At 32.0% G+C, this 21,525-nt stretch overlaps 1 protein-coding gene across 11 annotated transcripts in view; it reads right to left on the bottom strand.

Annotated features, from left to right (window-relative positions):
* LOC143082598 (serine/threonine-protein kinase BRSK2-like) overlaps positions 1-21,088 on the bottom strand; it is a 67,090-nt gene extending 46,002 nt beyond the window's left edge. For all 11 annotated transcript variants that reach the window (XM_076258346.1, XM_076258349.1, XM_076258352.1 and 8 more), the window contains exons 1-3: positions 20,686-21,088; positions 6,242-6,336; positions 1,350-1,435 (exon numbers count right to left, since the gene is read on the bottom strand). In XM_076258346.1, the coding sequence (XP_076114461.1) occupies positions 1,350-1,435; positions 6,242-6,336; positions 20,686-20,776 (272 nt within the window). In that variant the 5' untranslated portion in view covers positions 20,777-21,088. The remainder of the gene's footprint in view (positions 1-1,349; positions 1,436-6,241; positions 6,337-20,685) is intronic.
* Positions 21,089-21,525: the final 437 nt, after the last annotated feature.

Below are 21,525 nucleotides of genomic sequence, written 5' to 3'. Positions count from 1 at the left end.
AGAACAGATACATGTATTATTCAGGTCTGTTTGTGCTGTTCTCTATAGACAAGAATGGTGACAGAACATATACATGTTCTTAATCAGGTTTGTTGGTGTTTATTTAAACATATTTATTTATAGTTTGGGAAACAGGTTTTGCAACTTATATAAATCTCTTTCCACTTTGCGGGTGCGAGTGCTGCCTTGTAGCAATATTAGCCTGCTCTTTTTTCTAAATATACAAGAGTGTCTTTTACGTGCAAGAGATATGACTCTCTTAACACAGATTAGACATTGATCATCCCTTCCCGACAGACTATCATCTTATCCTCAAGACCATACTCGCAAATGGTGTTAAGGGAGAGCCGAAAATTTGTTCCCTGAAATTTTCATCCAGGAACGGGAATCCTACCAGGAACCATTGAGTTAATAGTCCAATACACTAACCACTACACCATGGCTCTCTTGTGATGCTCTCTATAGACAAGAATAGTGACAGAACAGAAACATGTATTTATTGAGGTTAGTTTGTACTTTTACAGATTTATTATGTGCAAAACACAATATTGTTTGCTTGAAGCTGTTTGGATAACGAAAGATTTATGAAAATCATGTTTCCTGGCTTATGAATATCAATATTACTCAAATTACTGTCAAGTTAATACCATATTATTTGCTTTAGTGTGTGCAGTGAGAAATTATTTCTTAAAAAAAAAAGATACCACAATGTTTATATAAACTGTCAGTTATGTTGAATTCTCTTATGGGCTCCCTTGAAGTACTATGTTTTATAGTGATACATTTTCAATCCTATCTTAAGATGCAAATATTTAAACAATTTATGGTTGAAAAGAACACCTAAGTTCTACTGTCTTCACTTTCTTTGTAAGCAAAGCAGAATCCAGAAGGGCATCTTGTCTTAGAAAACAACATTATTTAAAAGCCATGCATGTCATCTGAAAAATTATTCAAACTTAAATTTTAAATTTCAAGAACAAATTCTGCAGCTGCAACATTAGTTTCAATAGTTTTACATACATTAAATATACCTTGTTTTATATTTAGAAAAAAAGTGTAAGATTTATTAAAATGCTGCTAATTTAACAAAGCATCTATTGGTAAAAAAAACATCTGCAAATGCACTTGTTACAATATACATCTCTCATCGAGTTAACCAAAGTACATTATACCACTCAACGAAACTGTAAAATGGTAATAAATCATTTCTTACTTCTAAATGCAACATGTGCCCATTCATACATAGGCAAAATGACAAGCTTAATTTTTGTATTAAAAAAAAGCAGTTCATCCAGATGACAACCTAATGACCTATTCTACTTCCTTGTTCTCTAGTTAATGATACCTACAAGTATTTTTTGTTTTCATATACGTCAAATAGTCCTAGCACATGTGGATGTTCTATAAGCTTCATAATGGCTATTTCTCTTTCAACCTACAATAAAATAAATACACCATTGTTAATAATTTTTATCAAATTCATCTACCTGAATATAATCAGAATACATTAGAGGATGACTTAATGAAGTTAGGTTCAAGCTTTTTGGAGAACATTAATTTGTCACCTTTGAATCCTGAAAACACATTCTGTTACTATTTATTTTTATGATATCAAATATTCAATGAGTGATGTACTATCTAAAAAAAACTATATTTTTCTATAAAGTTGCTGAAAACTAGAAAAAGTCTCAACCAGACTTGGTTGATATCATGTGATTTGGGATTTTTTCCCAATGGTACCACAAAACTGATGACATCAAGGTAATGAAGAGAATGGTAGTTGTCAGCAGCATGAATTAATAAACTTGTTGACATCTAGCATTTCAATGCAGACAGACTATACCAAGAAGTCTATCCTCTCAATTATCAACAAATCTTTTGTTCATTTGTTATTTAACACAAAAAGGATAAAGTCTTTATCTGTCTTATTTCTGTAATTAAGACAATGCTACATCATTTATTTGTATTTACATACTTAATAATAGTTCAGATCACTGCCCTTTAAATCCATATGGCTTATCAAATATTAACTGTGTTCTTTCTTTTTCCTTTCTCATTTCTAGTCAGGAGGTGCATTAGCACCTTTTGAGCTTTTACTGACTTTCAGAACCAACATAAGTACTTGATTTATATTCAAATCGCCAAAAAAAAAATTCTTTCTTTGGATTTGGACAAAAATCATTTACCAGCTCTTTAAGAATACAGCTTAGAATTCCTACTACCCCTTACTCTGTTTATTTAAGGTTTTATTATTCTGGCATGCAGAATTTCTAGTATATGAATGCACATGTGTATTCCTTTTTCGCACTTGTGTGTTTGTCTGTTGGAAATGATTAGTATTCTGGTATGTGTTAAACCAGGATTCATTTGGTACAGTAGACATAAAGAAATCAGAATTCATATAAATAATTGCCATAACTTAATTAAATATCTAGGGATTTAAAAACCATAAATATCGCATTATTTTCTAGAAGATGTGGTGTTGGTCTTTCTGTTGAGTTGAACTCACAACCTATTATTCTGCTGACCCAATTCATTGTAAAACCTTTGATAGTATTACTGAATAAATCTAGTTTCATGATAATCAATTTTTATAAAATATCATTATTCTTTCATTGTAATATTTTATTGAATTGCTGGTATTGTATCATAATAGGAAATTCTTCCTTGATATAAGTAAATCAAAAGTTATCAATAAAAATAAAATTATGAAGAATACAAAGAGTGCTCTACCAAACATTATCAAATATAATAGCACCGTTAGAACTGCCTCCGATAACTTATATTGGAACTGTTTAATCGATAGACAACATTGATTCTGTTGAAGTTCAAGGCAGATTGAATAAAGGGATCTATATAACGCAATGTATATACTCTAATTAGAAAATACCACAAAATTCCTTGAGTGTAAGTTATTTTCCCTACAGAATCTTATCCATGGAAAATGTAGGCAGAAGACCTTGGCATCATAGAATATTCTGGTTATGTTAACACTTAATACAAAGTTAAACATTATTATACAACGGAGAAGTGACTTAATTTATCTAAGACATTTCGTAAAAAACCTTCCTAAGGGAATAACTTGCATGTAATATAACAGATTTCCATAAAGACAATAACTGGTTTTGTAATACAGCTTATATCAGAACTAGAGTGTGGTTGTTTAAATCAAACTCTGTAAGGCATAAGAGAAACTTATTCATTTTTTTTAAATAACCAAAAATTGTGGTTATTTTTTTTATTTAAATTACCCCCAAATGACTACTTAAAAATAATGGCAGTAAACACAGCTGTATCAAATTCATCTGTTTATCTATGGAAATAATTCAAACAGGACATGCAAAAAATAATCCTCAACTTGTAAATTTTTTTTTTAAGTCTTAAGTGCAATAAGGTAAATGTAATTTCACAAACACTGGTATTGGGGATTTTAGATGAACTAACAATAAACCAATTTCATTACAAAATAATTGAACACTTGAATACTATAGAGTTCATTGTCTACATTGACTATCATGTTATTGTGCTGATACATGTTCCAGATAAACAAACTACACCCCTTATTTTATTGATTTTGTATTTACCGTGTGTCATAGATCAAATCATTCATTCAGTGTATATTCACTTGTTTGTGTTAATATGTCTTTTGATTGAGTTAAGCCATTTCAATTGATTTTTTTTAGTGTGTCTTTCTATGTTGTAATGTACACTATTGTTTCTAATAAAGTGAAGATTAGTACCTATTTTAACTTTTAAACCAGCTGCATTTGTTTGCACTTGTCCTTATTCAGGACCTGTTGTTCCGTGGTTTTACTGTAGTTTGAACCTCAATAAATTCAAATGGAAAGTCCCTTAACAAATGGAAAGTCCCTTAACAAATGGAAAGTCCCTTAACAAATGGCAAAATCAAGCCAAACACACTAAATAATGGAAAACAAAGTTCTGTCATATTCCTCTTCTGACTAAAAAATACCATTTATGTCATATATGTCATAAAATGTCATGTATGTGGTAATATGTCATATATGTGGTAAAATATCATATATGTGGTAAAATGTCATATATGTGGTAATATGTCATATATGTGGTAAAATATCATATATGTGGTAATATGTCATATATGTGGTAAAATATCATATATGTGGTAAAATGTCATATATGTCATAAAATGTCACATATGTAATAAATTGTCATTATCTGTCATTAATTGTCATATCTGTCATTCCCACATACAGGTTGCCTATAATAACTTACATCCACTCTATCATGTGTATTTGAACTGTGTTGCCTCATTTTTCATATCTTAATGTTTTTGTAACAATGATTTGGTATTAATGGAAGATATTTAGTTATGTTTTCTTTTAAATCTTTTCTCATCTTTAAAAGACCATGACTAATTTGGAGCATGGTGACCTGTCTCTTAATGAAAACTGAGCAAGCTGTCCTCTGTTTATTAGATAGTTTGGGTTGTTGGGTTGCTGTCTTCTTATTATATAAACCATAACCATTTAATTCATACTACAGCCTTTGAATTTATTGTTGGAGAGGGTTGTTTATTTCATGGATAAGTAAACATTGCAGTAAGAGATATTGTTTATGTTGTTTATGTGGTTTTCCTTTTTCCTCATTGGCTTATTCACACTACATTAAAAGCAGTTTGTAACAGTTTCATTATATAAATTTGGTAGATTTTTCCTACATTTGTTTATATTTACATTTTTGATGTTATGTATTTAAAACATACAAACCAAATGTGACGACAACACCTTAAAATTAATCTTCAAGTAAAGATTTGATATGAATATTTTCCCTAGATGATTGAGCTTATATTTTCAGACATCAATTACTGCGTTTTAAATGATGCATTAATGAGACCAAAGCAAGGATGTAACTATAGGAAACTCCCTGGGATTCAAAATTTCTCTCGGAATTATCTAAGATCTGAATTATCTAGCATATTTCCCTGTTCACACAGGAAGCCAGCACTGAATTATTTCACTATCAATGCAGATATATCTCATTTCTTAAGATAAGAACATGTAACTCAGATTCAAATTTTGATCAGATATGACAGAATGATTGAAGTTTCTATTTAATTTGATTTATTTTAAAATTTACACAGAATTTAATACACCAATATTGCACACTGTAACATCACAGCTAGATGTAATTAGTTTTTGAATTGTAAAAAACTTGAGTTTTCCACACCTGCTTATCCTCATCAGTTTGTTTATCTTCTACCAAATAATATTTCTATTAGGATGCAATCACCAACAGCTCCCTAGCATAATTCAATTAATATTGCTGTACCCTGTATATCTTTATAATCAGGTTCATTAAGTATTAATTATTGATATCTGAAGTATAAGACTTTTGGAAGTCCAAGAATATCCAATACTGTGAAGTTTGATATTGTTCAACATACCAGGGTAAAGGTTTTTAACTTTTCTTCCAAATCGTGAAATTGTGAAGGAAAACTTATTTTGAGGCACAGACTTTTAAACGTTTAAATTTATTCTTTTCTTTCTTCTGAAAAAAGTTTTCTCTCTTCCAATACTTTGTACTTTGTACTGGTTTATATGTATATATAAAATCATGTATAAAATAGGATATGTGGATTATATATGTATGTTAATGAATATCTAACCTATAACACAATTAACCAAAAACCATAAGAGTTTTTTACAATTCATCAAGCTGCAAATCACCTTTGTCTAAACAGTTGAACACAAGTGTGCACACTCTAAATTGCCTCACTTGCTTAACTGATTATGCTAGTAAAGTCTTTATTAAAGATAAAAAAAACTTAACATTATCAATGATAAAGTAAATTTGGCCAAGGTCAGATGAACCCTCACAGACATACATGTACACTTGACAATCCTTCATACACAAAATATAGCTGAATTATTGCTTACATTTAGAATCTGTGAGCCATACTTAACCACAACAACTTAACAATGGCCATGAAAATGAGGTCAAGGTCAAGAGGCCAGACAAGTTCACCTCATATCAAATAAAGGGATACAAGAAATGAGGTCAAGGTCAGTTGAAAACCAACTGACAGAAATAGTCTTTGCAACAACCCATTATACCAAAAATAGTTGTCCTATTTCCTGTAATAAGAAGATCTCAATTTGAAGAAACAAGATTTTTGCTTAGTTAAAAGGTAAGCTTCATCTCAGGTTGGACTGTATGTAATTTTTTTTAAAGCAATTGATGAAATCTTTATTTGTTTTACCTTCATTAAGACAGATTCACTAAGTTTCTCTCTATTGACAATCTTTATGGCTACACGTTTTCCTGACACACAATGGACACCAAGCTTCACAAGACCTAAAAAAAACGAATAAAATCAAAGTTAGAGACATATAAAAATGTTTGTTCACATACACAATTGTTTAAGTAACACAAATTCTGAACATATTTTTATTTATGCATATGGTATAGTTTTAAGAGAATTTGATCCTCCACAAATTCAAATTAATAAATACCAGGTAAATACAAATTTCATATGTCATATTTCAACATGTACTTTGAAAAATCTTCAAGAATGACACCATCCTCTGGTTTGTCTTAACAATAATCAAGAATATAAAAAAGCTTCAATATATTTGACCAAGGCATTATTTCTTACCCACTCGGAAATAAACCTCCGATTTTTTCCAAAATCCTACAAATTGTTAAATTCACAACTTGATAATTGTACATTGTATACATATAAACTGCCATTCTCTGATCAACAAAGCATTTGTTTGTTCCTAAAACACACAATGCAAGAACCTCAACCAATAAGTTGTGTGTTCCATTACTAAAACCCAGTATGCAAGACTCTCATCACAAGTAATCATTTCTCTGTTTCACAAACCCTTTATACATGACTCATAAGCAATCATTTCTCTGTTTCACAAACCCTTTATACACGACTCACAAGCAATCATTTCTCTGTTTCACAAACCCTTTATACATGACTCACACACAATCATTACTCTGTTTCACAAACCCTTTATACATGACTCACACACAATCATTACTCTGTTTCACAAACCCTTTATACATGACTCACAAGCAATCATTACTCTGTTTCACAAACCCTTTATACATGACTCACACACAATCATTACTCTGTTTCACAAACCCTTTATACATGACTCCCACACAATCATTACTCTGTTTCACAAACCCTTTATACATGAATCACACACAATCATTACTCTGTTTCACAAACCCTTTATACATGACTCCCACACAATCATTACTCTGTTTCACAAACCCTTTATACATGAATCACACACAATCATTACTCTGTTTCACAAACCCTTTATACATGAATCACACACAATCATTTCTCTGTTTCACAAACCCTTTATACATGACTCACACACAATCATTACTCTGTTTCACAAACCCTTTATACATGACTCACACACAATCAATTCTCTGTTTCACAAACCCTTTATACATGACTCACACACAATCATTACTCTGTTTCACAAACCCTTTATACATGACTCCCACACAATCATTACTCTGTTTCACAAACCCTTTATACATGAATCACACACAATCATTTCTCTGTTTCACAAACCCTTTATACATGACTCACACACAATCATTACTCTGTTTCACAAACCCTTTATACATGACTCACACACAATCAATTCTCTGTTTCACAAACCCTTTATACATGACTCACACACAATCATTACTCTGTTTCACAAACCCTTTATACATGACTCCCACACAATCATTACTCTGTTTCACAAACCCTTTATACATGACTCACACACAATCATTTCTCTGTTTCACAAACCCTTTATACATTACTCACACACAATCATTACTCTGTTTCACAAACCCTTTATACATGACTCACACACAATCATTTCTCTGTTTCACAAACCCTTTATACATGACTCACACACAATCATTTCTCTGTTTCACAAACCCTTTATACATTACTCACACACAATCATTACTCTGTTTCACAAACCCTTTATACTTGACTCACACACAATCATTACTCTGTTTCACAAACCCTTTAAACATGACTCACACACAATCATTTCTCTGTTTCACAAACCCTTTATACATGACTCACACACAATCATTACTCTGTTTCACAAACCCTTTATACATGACTCACAAGCAATCATTTCTCTGTTTCACAAACCCTTTATACATGACTCACAAGCAATCATTTCTCTGTTTCACAAACCCTTTATACATGACTCACACACAATCATTACTCTGTTTCACAAACCCTTTATACATGACTCACACACAATCAATTCTCTGTTTCACAAACCCTTTATACATGACTCACACACAATCATTACTCTGTTTCACAAACCCTTTATACATGACTCCCACACAATCATTACTCTGTTTCACAAACCCTTTATACATGAATCACACACAATCATTTCTCTGTTTCACAAACCCTTTATACATGACTCACACACAATCATTACTCTGTTTCACAAACCCTTTATACATGACTCACACACAATCAATTCTCTGTTTCACACACCCTTTATACATGACTCACACACAATCATTACTCTGTTTCACAAACCCTTTATACATGACTCCCACACAATCATTACTCTGTTTCACAAACCCTTTATACATGACTCACACACAATCATTTCTCTGTTTCACAAACCCTTTATACATTACTCACACACAATCATTACTCTGTTTCACAAACCCTTTATACATGACTCACACACAATCATTTCTCTGTTTCACAAACCCTTTATACATGACTCACACACAATCATTTCTCTGTTTCACAAACCCTTTATACATTACTCACACACAATCATTACTCTGTTTCACAAACCCTTTATACTTGACTCACACACAATCATTACTCTGTTTCACAAACCCTTTAAACATGACTCACACACAATCATTTCTCTGTTTCACAAACCCTTTATACATGACTCACACACAATCATTACTCTGTTTCACAAACCCTTTATACATGACTCACAAGCAATCATTTCTCTGTTTCACAAACCCTTTATACATGACTCACAAGCAATCATTTCTCTGTTTCACAAACCCTTTAACATGACTCACACACAATCATTACTCTGTTTCACAAACCCTTTATACATGACTCACACACAATCAATTCTCTGTTTCACAAACCCTTTATACATGACTCACACACAATCATTTCTCTGTTTCACAAACCCTTTATACATTACTCACACACAATCATTAATCTGTTTCACAAACCCTTTATACTTGACTCACACACAATCATTACTCTGTTTCACAAACCCTTTAAACATGACTCACACACAATCATTTCTCTGTTTCACAAACCCTTTATACATGACTCACACACAATCATTACTCTGTTTCACAAACCCTTTATACATGACTCACACACAATCATTTCTCCGTTTCACAAACATACAATTAAAATGACCAACAACCAATCATTTCTGTTTAAAAAGAACTCAAAACACAAGACCCACAACCAATTATTTCTCTGTCTCAAAAACCAACAATGCAAGACACACAACCAATCATTTCTGTCTCACAAACCTACAATGCAAGACACACAACCAATCATTTCTGTCTCACAAACCCACAATGCAAGACACACAACCAATCATTTCTGTCTCACAAACCCACAATGCAAGACACACAACCAATCATTTCTGTCTCACAAACCCACAATGCAAGACACACAACTAATCATTTCCCTGTCTCACAAACAAACCAGATGCTTCGCAGGGTGCAGCTTTATACGACTGCAGAGTTCAAACCCTGAACAGTTGGGGTAAGTATGGACACAACATTCAAGCTTGATAAAGCTCTGAATTTGGATTGTGATTAAATAGTTGACACAACATAGGTTTCTGACACAGAATGAATGTGGTCTAAGAACTTAAACTTAAAAACTTAGAAATTTTAAATTGGACATTTACCTTATAATGGTCCAATATCCAAAATCTAAATACATGGTTAGTTTCAGCATGTCAAAGAACCCCAAGAATTCAATTTTTGATGAAATCAAATAAAGTTCAATTTTGGACCCTTTAGACCTCAATATGGACCAATTTGATAACCTGGCCCAAATATCAAAAATATAAATACATGGTTAATTCAGCATATATCAAAGAACCCCATATATACAATTTTTGTTGAAATCAAACAAAGTTTAATTTTGGACCCCGATTTGGACCAACTTGAAAACTGGGCCTATAATCAAAAATCAAAACACATATTTAGATTCAGCATATGAAAGAACCCCAATTATTCAATTTTTGATGAAATCAAACAAAGTTTAATTTTGGACCCTTTGGGCCCCTAATTCCAAAACTGTTGGGATCAAAACTCCCAAAATCAATCCCAACCTTCCTTTTATGGTCATAAACCTTATGTTTAAATTTCATAGATTTCTATTTACTTATACTAAAGTTATGGTGTGAAACCAAAGAAAAATGCTTATTTGGGCCCTTTTTTGGCCCCTAATTCCTAAACTGTTGGGACTTAAACTCCCAAAATCAATCCCAACCTTCCTTTTGTGGTCATAAACCTTGTTTTAAATTTCATAGATTTCTATTTACTTAAACTTAAGTAATAGTGCGAAAACCAATGTGTCTTCGGACGACGACAACGCCAAAGTCATACCAATATACGACTTCAAAATTTTTTTGTGGTCGTATAAAAATGCAAGACAAACAAACAGTAATTTCTCTGTCCCAAAAACCCTTAATGCAAGACCCACAACCAATTACTTGTCTGATTTTAAAAATCCACAATGCAACAAGGAATTGCAAAATGTATGGCTAATGTCCCCCTAGCGAATAAAAGATCTTCTTGCAAATAAAAGATCTTAAGAAGCGTTCATAAGTAAGGATTTACAAATACAATATTGCAGAACATAAGCTGGTCCAAAATAAGGCAATGCTTAAATTTTGGACAGTGCAACAATGACTGAATTAACTCAAACTATAAACTTGAATATACAGTAAGTAAATCTTTATGATATGTTATAGACTTAAAAGACAATATTAGAACTTGAATCTGACAAAGTTGCTGACATATATATAAATATTGATTCATGGTCAACAATGTATGGTTCAATCGGCAATGACATTGAAACTATTAAAAAAAACCATTTTTATTACATCTACTGATAGTAAGTACACTGTAGTTCTTCATTATGTAATCTTTCTTTTGAAACAAGGAAGTAAAGTTTGTCTGGTACATTGTACATCAGGGTGGTAATAGGGCTATCACGAAGGATGATTGATGATGAAATTATTGCTGATACAACTTAGTTAACATTTGAGACTCAGAGAGTGATTTTTCGTCTGGATACAGACTGTCCAATGTAATGAATTTTCTTTGAGAAGTCAGCATCTTCTAGGCAAGGTTGTTTCAAAATCTGTATTTTTTTTTCTTACTGTCTGAGTATCATACAATCTTTCAACAAAAAATCATAAAATATTGAAGAATTGACATTTTTTTTCGATGACAATTGCCTTTTGTTCTTCAGCTTTTGATGTGCGATTAACAGATGATCACTTATATTATGCTGCATCATTTTACTTGCATATTCACAAACAGTGGCTTTGTTCACATGCATTCCTAAATCAATTTAAACCTAACAGACAAAGTAGCTCTTTCGAAGATGAAAGGTAACATGAACAAAAGTTACATCTCTGTATGATATTTAATACAGCACACCTGCTGTTAGTGTAATTAATTCAAAATTATAGAAAACTTCCTGAAATAAAATAGTAATCACAATGTAGAAAGCAACAAATTCAATTGATAGGAGATAGAAAGTCCAGATCTATTGATCTGTAGGAGTTAAAAGAGAAGTCATTGTTCTATAATGTACAATTCTAAATGTTTCAATAATACATAACACAGACAGCAGGCCCAGAATCACCAACAATATATCACAACACATCAGAATTTTCTGACCACCTAAGCCCTTTAAAAGTAAAAGACAAATATGTGCAAAAACATGCAACTGAAAATATCAAAACATGCTAAAGATGTCATGCATGAATTAAAATTAATTCATATGAGAGGAGTCACAAATGGAAGAAATATTAATATATTATATATTGTTCCCGCTTGAACAAATATTACAGTATTTGTTTCTGTAGGAATAAAGGGTACAGGATATTTGTTTCTACAACAAAGCATCCAGAGGACCATCTATTAGGCAGTACTGTACAAATATCAAAATATAAATAAGTCGATACAAATATGCCCTGCAGATACAACTAGTTCATGTCATGCCAAATTTTACCAAATAAAAAGACATTTTGTGAGTAAGCTCATGAGTAAGATTTATATGCAAAAAACAATCAAGCAGTTCAGGAGATAAAAGGTGGATTGAAGGACACTTCATCACTATATACTGTGCTCTTCAAAAGTAGGGATATGAAAGAGCCATATATATTCATATCTGATTTGGATTATAGTCATGACAGTACCTGAGGAAAGAAAGTTTGTTCTTTCTACATTGTTCTAAAGATTGAAAATCTTACACATTCTACAAAATTTTAATTTCTGTACAACATGTTGTGGAGGATCCAGAACTTTTCATATGGATGCCCCCTCCAGTTATGCTAAAGTGATTTCCTAAATTATCAACCAATTTTTTCCACAAAGGAAAGGACTGGGCCCTCTGTGGTCATTCAAAAATGTAAATTGTATGAAAAATGAAAAAAATAAATAAACATTTAGTCTTTGGGCTGAGCACTCGTACTCTCAATTTCATCATTGATCATGAACAATCATCAAAAACTGTATTTCCTGGATAATGTAACAAAGAACTGGACATTTTCAACAGTCAATAAACAAGCTTATTAGATTTCCAGACAGGCTAGTAAAGGAAACACAACTGGTCATCTAAATACTTATCAATCCTGTGTAATGAAGTAAATGATGGCTTGACTGAAGAAAACATTACTCAATTGTTAGCAATCAGTGGGGTACAAGTCAGAAAAAAGAAATAATGAACGGTAGATAAGTATGATAAGACATTCACAAACAAGAAGTATTATAGTGTAAGTTCAAAGTCCAATGGACTTTCAATCTGAGTACTGCAGATTTTTGCTGATGCAGCATTAAGATGATGTTCAGGGGAATATATACCAAAACAAGCTCAAGTCCTAATAATGCATCCAGATTAAGTAAAATGTCTTTGAATGAATGTTACCTTCCAAGCTAGCACATTTAAAAAGTGGTATCAAGCTATAGTATAACGCAGGGTAACTTCTTAAAACATTAAAACATAAATGTGAATATAGATTGTACATGTAAATGTTTGCCACTGAAAACATCTTTTGATCCATCATTCTTTCAAGAATATAAGTAAAAATAATATGAAAATTATCTTATAACATGTTATTTCTCAAAGCTATACTCTTCAATGACTTCATGCAAATGTATGTACATATAGCCTGAATTATGAACATGAAAATAAACCAAAAACAAATATGATATACAGCAACAACCTCAGGATTACTAACATCAGACTTAATTGAGACAAGAACTTTTATGCCAAAAAAAACCAACAATAATTACCAAATTCTCTTAACCTAGCTATTTGTCATGTAAGGTGTGGGAACCCAAATTGCACCTACTTTGACCGTTTTTAACCTATGTTTATTTATGCTTAAGACAAAAGTTTTCATCATGTATTTTTTTGTAGATGTATCATTATTTACTATATGGTAACACCAATTTAATTTTGAATCCATATGGAATCATAGAAAAATTAATCTGAACTAACAGGGTCTATAAACCATCAACGATTCTGTAATGAGGAGTACCCAAATTGCATCCATGCGTAAATTTGCATTGTCAAAAGTCTAATAACAGAGCTTTTTTTTTTAATTTCTTCAAACATTTTGAACTATTGGATATTAGTCCATGCTAACTCTTCATTTTTTAAGAAATGGATACGTGTAACATATTTTATTTGCTTATTTTAAAAAGATGACGTTTTGATGACGTCGCATGGCGACGTTTCCGTACATGTTGCAGTTTTAGTAAACAGTCCATCTGTTGATAAATACTGTGCACGTTAAGTGTATATTTAAATATTTTTACCTATGTTGAAAGACGTGCATAGTATCAAATCATAAAAATACAAATTGTTTAGTCTCTAGGAAATCTTGTAAGATTTCTGTTGCTATGTTTGCTAACTAGTTGCAATTCGACTACCCTCACGTTACAGCAAGGATTTTTTATTTTGTTTATTGCCACTTTCAGTTACCTTGCCCATATCATGGCAGCCAGAAAAGGCAATCCTTATCAATTAAGATCATTAGATCAATAAAATGGTTGGAAATCTTAGGGCTAACAGGCTAATGATAACTGTAGATGAACTTTTTAGACACAGGCGCCACCAATCGGCCTTTTAAAGCAAGTACTGCAGTACTTGTTTTTTGATGACTTGAGTCCCCCCTGGTTTGATTGAATCCATTGTAATAAATTTTTCTGTTATCCTGATTATTTTCTGCTTTTCTGATGTAACGGGTACTCAATACATGCATTGTTGTCAGTAAAAACACCTGTGTCTCTTCTCCCCGCTTTTTTTTAATGTAAGGTTTTCCGTAACTATACATGTATGTCCATGTATAAGGTAAATCAGAGAATGTGCATAATATACATAAAATTGAGAAAGGAAATGGTGAATATGTCAAAGCGACAACCACCCGACCATAGAGCAAACAACAGCCGAAGAATAACTGTTTCACTAATTATATAAAATGTTTGTAAACACTAAAACCACAATGTAATAGAGTTGGAATAATTGATGAAAGTTACAGGAAAAACCCAGGACCAATCAATAAATTGGCCTTTAGGACACTTTTGTCATTTAATCATCAATGTATCTCTATGTTATTGGAAAATCATATTAATTCTCTCATGTTTTACTGTGTAGATTTGCTCAGGCATTAAATTATTGTTTGAATACTTAGAGTTTATATTCATGTATGTATTGACACTATAATGTTAATCAAATATTTTATCCTTATATAAAGGCACACTTTTCAGAGGATTTTCAATAATATTAGTTCAATCAGAAGTGATTCTTAGGTCAAATGCACTCTATTGTTAATTGAATATTAGTATTGGTCCAGTAATTAACTGGACAAATCTTACATCAAACCTAAAAAGGTTCATATTAAAGACAATCATAGAGATGGTCCATACATATATAAATGTATATTTATATACTATTACATTGTCTCTATTCTAAATGACATACCAGGCGGTGTGTGTCTTCTCTTTCAGATCTATATTTAGTTAATGTTTTAGAGAAAATTAAAGTTCAAGTACCATCTTAAACTGTAATGCAGCTTTATAACTCATGAAACTTTCTACTGAGTTCAATGTTTATCCTCATGATCTCCCCCTCCCTTAATATTTGCTCAAGTAAGGGACAGGTGCTCAACTTCATGTCCTATAGCTTTTGGAATTCTGTCTAATCTATCTCGAAGCATTGTGGAATCATGGAAGGCAATGCAAAATGACAATCATGAGCCCAATGTGTTGCTTCAGCTTTGCTAGTGTGTGTACTGGACAAAGTGGTGAAGAAAAGGCAACAGTAGTATACAGCTCTTCAATAGTCATAAATAGATTAAGTGGAAACAAATCTGCCATCTGGGTAAAAAAACACATCAATTTTAAGAGGAAAACACAAGAACAACAGATCTAGAACAACAGTAAAACTGAACTGTTACAAAATCAAACGCCAACATACATAGAAACGGACAATTTGATATCAACTGCCTAACTTGTAAGAATGGAAACAGTTATACCCTATACTTAACATGTGATGATATTAATTTAATTCATTATCTAGCTAGGTGATTACAGATAGGTTATCTAACAGTACATAAACATATTAAGGCTAATTGATTTACCAAAAAATCTTACATATGTTCTTTATTTATCTTGCTATAGGAAAGTCAAGATATCCATAACAATTAATCCTCATTTTTTACCAAACAAATTTGAAAGTTAACATCAATATCAAAAGTTCACCTAAACTTTAGGGAGAGGATAAACATGTATATCTTCAATGTTATAATTTGGGTCTTCTGCCAATTATTAAAATTAATTTAATAAAAAAACATAAAATTAAAGATTACAAAAATTCTCATCAAAATAAATAAAGTTTAAACATCTCCTTTAGACTACATGTACATGTATATACAGATGACGTTGTTAGGTTGTTGTGTCATCTATCTTGAATATCCTGTTAAATGTATGTAATTTGTTCTTACTGAAAATTCTGAATTCTTAATCAGGATTAGTGCAAAATATAAAACATGTGGCAATGATGTGCATTTTGCAAAGAAATTCTCAACTAGGAAATGCTGAACTTAAGCAACACATGTATTTGTACAAAATTGTTAATATTTGTGAAGGACCCTATCGTCTTCATGCAAATGCAATTAGCTACCTTATTAAAGTATTGTACTGTAAGAGTTGTACACAAGATTAGTATTGTGATTATTGGTAGATTTTAACAACATGAAGAAGGGCAGATAAATCTTGACCATTTTTTACATAAGTTGATGAATTGCACTAAAGCTTATGATATACTTATATAATTACATTAGTTGTATGTTTCATTATGATACTTTATTCTGATTGGCTAACTGCACATCACGTGTTATTCCGTAAGCAATTGCATTGCACAATAAAACTTTTCATTCATGATAACACGTGGTCCCACAATAAAGTGCACAGGTGAATGAAATAAAACAATAATAAAATTCGTGTTTTCATGATCATTGCTAAAAAAATGTAATTATAAGTATTGAATGCTTCTTTTTGTAACTTCATAGGGTTGTAAAAGCGTTGACCGTGCGCACATTCCGCGCTTCATACAAAATGTACTTCGGTCAACGCTTTTACACCCCAATAAAGTTACAAAAAGAAGCATTCAATTCTTAAATGATATCAAGAACCATACAGGTGAAAATCATCTCTGGTGTATGTCAGAAGCAATTTACAATTGAAACAATATAATCATGATAATGATTACAACCTGAAGTTACAACCAAAAAAACAAATTTTTAAAGGGTATTCATATACTAGTAAATATTCAATAAATTAGCATGTGTGTTTTCGTTCTTAAGGTCATTCACGTAAATCAATATAAGTATAATGCAAGATTAATGATCTGACATGTTCACATCAATAACTACCTATTATCATAAGTGGTAATTACCATATTATCATACAGATAAATTAAGTATAATCTTATTGTTTGTTATACTTTTCATACACATGATAATTTGTGTACATGTAGCACCAGTAGCATATGGTCAAAAATTTTATTAAGACTGTGTAGGCATCATTTGATATAATTGACCTCATGATCATTGAAAACACCTTACAACATGATGTACAAGTCAAGATAACTTCAGAAACAGCTGATCGCTAGTTTATTATGCCATGTGGTATAATGTAAACAATACAGCTCACTTCCTGGGGTTAATTTTGCTTTACTGGTCCTAACAAAGTTTCCCTTGTCAATAAAAAATGAACAGGGATCACTCCAGGCATTTCAGGGTAGTGATCCTCCACCCTAGAATTCAATACACCATCCTTGGATTTCCAGCACCTGTCTCATTAATGTTCTCAGCAAAAATAATGTGATAATTTGGGATAATATCAGATAGTAATTCTTATTATGGTAATCAGTATCAATTTGTAGAAATACCATGATTAAGTATAAATTCTTTTGTCATTAAATCAAAATTACATTAACATGATGAAGGGAAGAGTCCTGTTTAGGGAAGAACAAAATTTGCTAACGCTTATTTGAAGATCTAACATTGTTTAGCTAAATTTGAGATGAATTTGAAAATGTGGTTGATTATATAAGGTATCACTGGAGCATGACTGGAGCCCCCCCCCCCCCCAAAAAAAAAAAAAAAAAAAAAAAAAAAAACTCCCTTATAAAAAAGGTTTAACAATTTTAAATATTTTTTTATGGTTCAATTTATTTAATAAGCTCCTCATACATGTACATGACATATGAAATGTTCCCTCTAATGGTCTCTGAATTATATTAGACATAAATGTATCTAATGAGGTCAAACTAGTTTTGACAGTGTTGAATTAAGACGATTATTCTCTCACAATTAATACAATTTAGATTTAGCAAAAGTTTGAAGCAGTCAGAATATCAAAGTATTACCAGATGTTTAAAGTATCTACACAAACTGACTCACGCTTTTTATGTCTTAAAATAATTATAAGATATCTGTTTTATGCACATGTGATAAAAAAGATTGTGCTATCAGTTGATTTTACTTTTTTCTGCCAAACAAAATACCAATCAATTTAACTATGTACAAAGCCTTTGTACTACATGTCATATCAACAATTTGATCAGACTGAAATCACTATATTAACTTCATGTAACAGTAAATTACAAATTTAACATGAAGGAAATAGGTGAAATTTTGGTGTGTCTTAGTGAATTGTTACCCCTCTAGATCTAATACTGATCATCATTGTGATGGTTGATAATAGTTTTTCCTTTGTTCATTATATCATTATTACATCTATGTCATGTATGTGTAAATTAAGTGCTTTTCCAATATTCATTGGATGTTTTTTTTTTATGTGTAAAAAAGAAGATGTGGTATGATTGCCAATGATACAACTGTCCACAAGAGACCAAAATGACACAGACATTAACAACTATAGGTCACCATACGGCCTTCAACCATGAGCAAAGCCCATAACGCATAGTCAGCTAAAAAAGCCTGAAATGACAATGTAAAACGAGAAAACTAGCCGCCTTATCAAAGTTATCATATAAAAAATGAACAATAAACAAATATGTAACACATACATTGTACACAAACGACAACCACTGAATCACAGGCTCCTGACTTGGGACAGGTACATTTTTTGCACCTTTTAAATTCCACTGACATGACTGATGACCAAGGACAACTTGATGGGGCTAGTTTGTAAATTTCGTAAAAATCTACTTAGTTTAAATCTGCATGTTCATAATCATTTGCTTGTCTGACAGGTCAGAAACTATGACAGCTAGTACATGTACTTCCTAATGTAATACATTATTTAGTACATGGCAGATTTTATTTAGCTAATGATATTTTTCAAATTAGTCATGTAAATGTTTCAGGGTCTTCTTCCGAATATGATGAATAATCTGAGTTTTTTTTATATGGTGTTTTGGGGGTCTGAACTCCCTTTTTTCAAATTGGCTGGATCCCCATCCAATGGATATGTAACATACATTGTACATTTGAATGTATGTGTTTCATAATGTCATTTTATATTTGGAGAATCGGTGTTAAATAACAACAACTTTTGCTCCTTTTTGAATAGTATTCATGTTGAAATACTGATACCAGATACTTTCTCAGTTCTAAAATGTGCTAGACATTATTTGTAATACCTGTATATAATAGATTATTCGTTAAAGCACAAGTCCTTACACTTCACCTATTGTTTTAGTTTGGAAAAAAGACAATTCCCTGCGCATGTGCATGGACTTTAGAAAAATTAACCAGAAGTCATACAAAGATGCTTACCCACTACCTCATGTAGAGGAATCATTTGATGCTTTGAGTAAAGCTATTCATTTTCAACAATAGATTCAACTAGCGGGTACATGTAATGTTGTGGCGATGCATGAAGATGATATGAAGAAACTGCTTTTATAACTTCGCTTGGACTTTACAAATATATATGAATGCTGAATATATAGGAATGCTGTTCTGATTGTGCAATGCACATGATGCACCTGCAACATTTCAACGTTTGATATATATATTTTTTATACTACATGAACATGGAGTCATGCAATTTACATGGTATGGAATATTGAATTGTGTGAGAAAAGTGAACCTTTGGTATGTTATTTCATTGATGCTGGCAGAGACATAATACAACATTATTATATAGTGGGTCTCATTGGGGTCTAAGCGTGACGCGGGATTGCCGATTTTTGGTAAGCGTGACACGGGAAAGTCAAATTATTGTGTTGTGAAAACGGGAAATGAGGTCTAGCGGGACCCGGGAAATGACAAAAAAATGAGAACTGCTTACGTACGTAGTGTAAGCGGGATACGGCAATCTGACAAAACAGTAAGCGGGATCTGGTATCGGAACCCCCCAATGAGACCCCCTATATAATACTCATAGTTGAAGGGTTATTTTCAATAAGTCTTCAGTTTTTCTTTCTTTCATTTATTTTTTAACTTAAACCCCAGTTTTCAGTGTGTATTTTTTTATTTGTTATTTTTGTTTCATCATAAGAGATTGTTGTGTTTAAAATAAAAGCAGAGTAATAAAAAATAACCTGTCCGTTAAATCAGTGATGCAGGCCATTCATTAGGAGGCGGTACCCGGTACTTTTACCCTCCTATGCTATTGACAAGTACTGCCTAAATGTAGGAATTTTCATATAAGATATTCATGGAATAAATTGAAAAGTACCACCTAGAAACGTGGAAAGTACCAGTCAACATGAAAGCAGAGACATATATAGACTGTATTTATATGTCTCTGATGAAAGATAATGAAACCCCTGGTGATGTAGACCATAATGTTTCATACCTTTGGGTGCAAACTGAAACATATAGTATTGGCACACAGATTATTGGAAAATGTGGATACCTGTTTGGCCCTTTCCAAGTGTTTTCTCCAGCTTATATGGTCCAACATACTGCTCGTCTCTGTGAAGTGACATCCGCGTGGACCTTGACATTGTATCATAAAACGTTTATAAGAAAACTTAATAAAATGCCACATAAATTTCCCAAGTAGAACCACTGTCATTAACATATAACAGATCAATACAATTCACCGGAATACATTTTCCAATTTCCACCCAAAACCATGTGTTGATAACGCGTAAATCCAATATGTTTTTTGCGTCTATTTGAATATTTTAGATTATTGGTAGACATTGCATTAATTTCTATAAATTAAACACTCTGCAGACTAAATTTAGCATCCTTTTTTAACCAGTCTCTGATTCGAAGCCTGATTCATCATAACATCTTCAGCATCCGAAACAGTAGCGCCTTCTGTTGCTAAAACAATGCAAGGGAGATCAATCGAAAAGATTTCCCGCGGTTTCGTTTTATTTGTAAATATGAATTTTTGCCGGCTCTATTTAAAATATCTCAATTGAAGCCGGCAAAACGGGATATTTCTATAGAAATTGTTATTTTATCAACACCAGCAATATGATGCATTTGTTATAGTGCCCGTTCTTTGTAAAGAGTGAAATTAAATATTTACTTGTAATAACGGTAATACACCGGTGCATTGTCAACAATTTACCGTGATTATATATGTACATGATATACGAATAAACAAATAATGATATACCGGTAGGAAAATAAGAAAGCAGTTAACAATATTTGAGTTTATCAGTTATCACTAAACTAGTACACATTTTTATGTAGGGGCCAGCTGAGGTCAGTCCACCTCTGGGTGCGAGATTTTCAC

Source organism: Mytilus galloprovincialis, chromosome 7 (genome assembly GCF_965363235.1).
Source record: "Mytilus galloprovincialis chromosome 7, xbMytGall1.hap1.1, whole genome shotgun sequence".
In the NCBI taxonomy this organism is placed as follows: Eukaryota; Metazoa; Mollusca; class Bivalvia; order Mytilida; family Mytilidae; genus Mytilus; species Mytilus galloprovincialis.
This window is presented reverse-complemented; position numbering and strand designations above follow the sequence as displayed.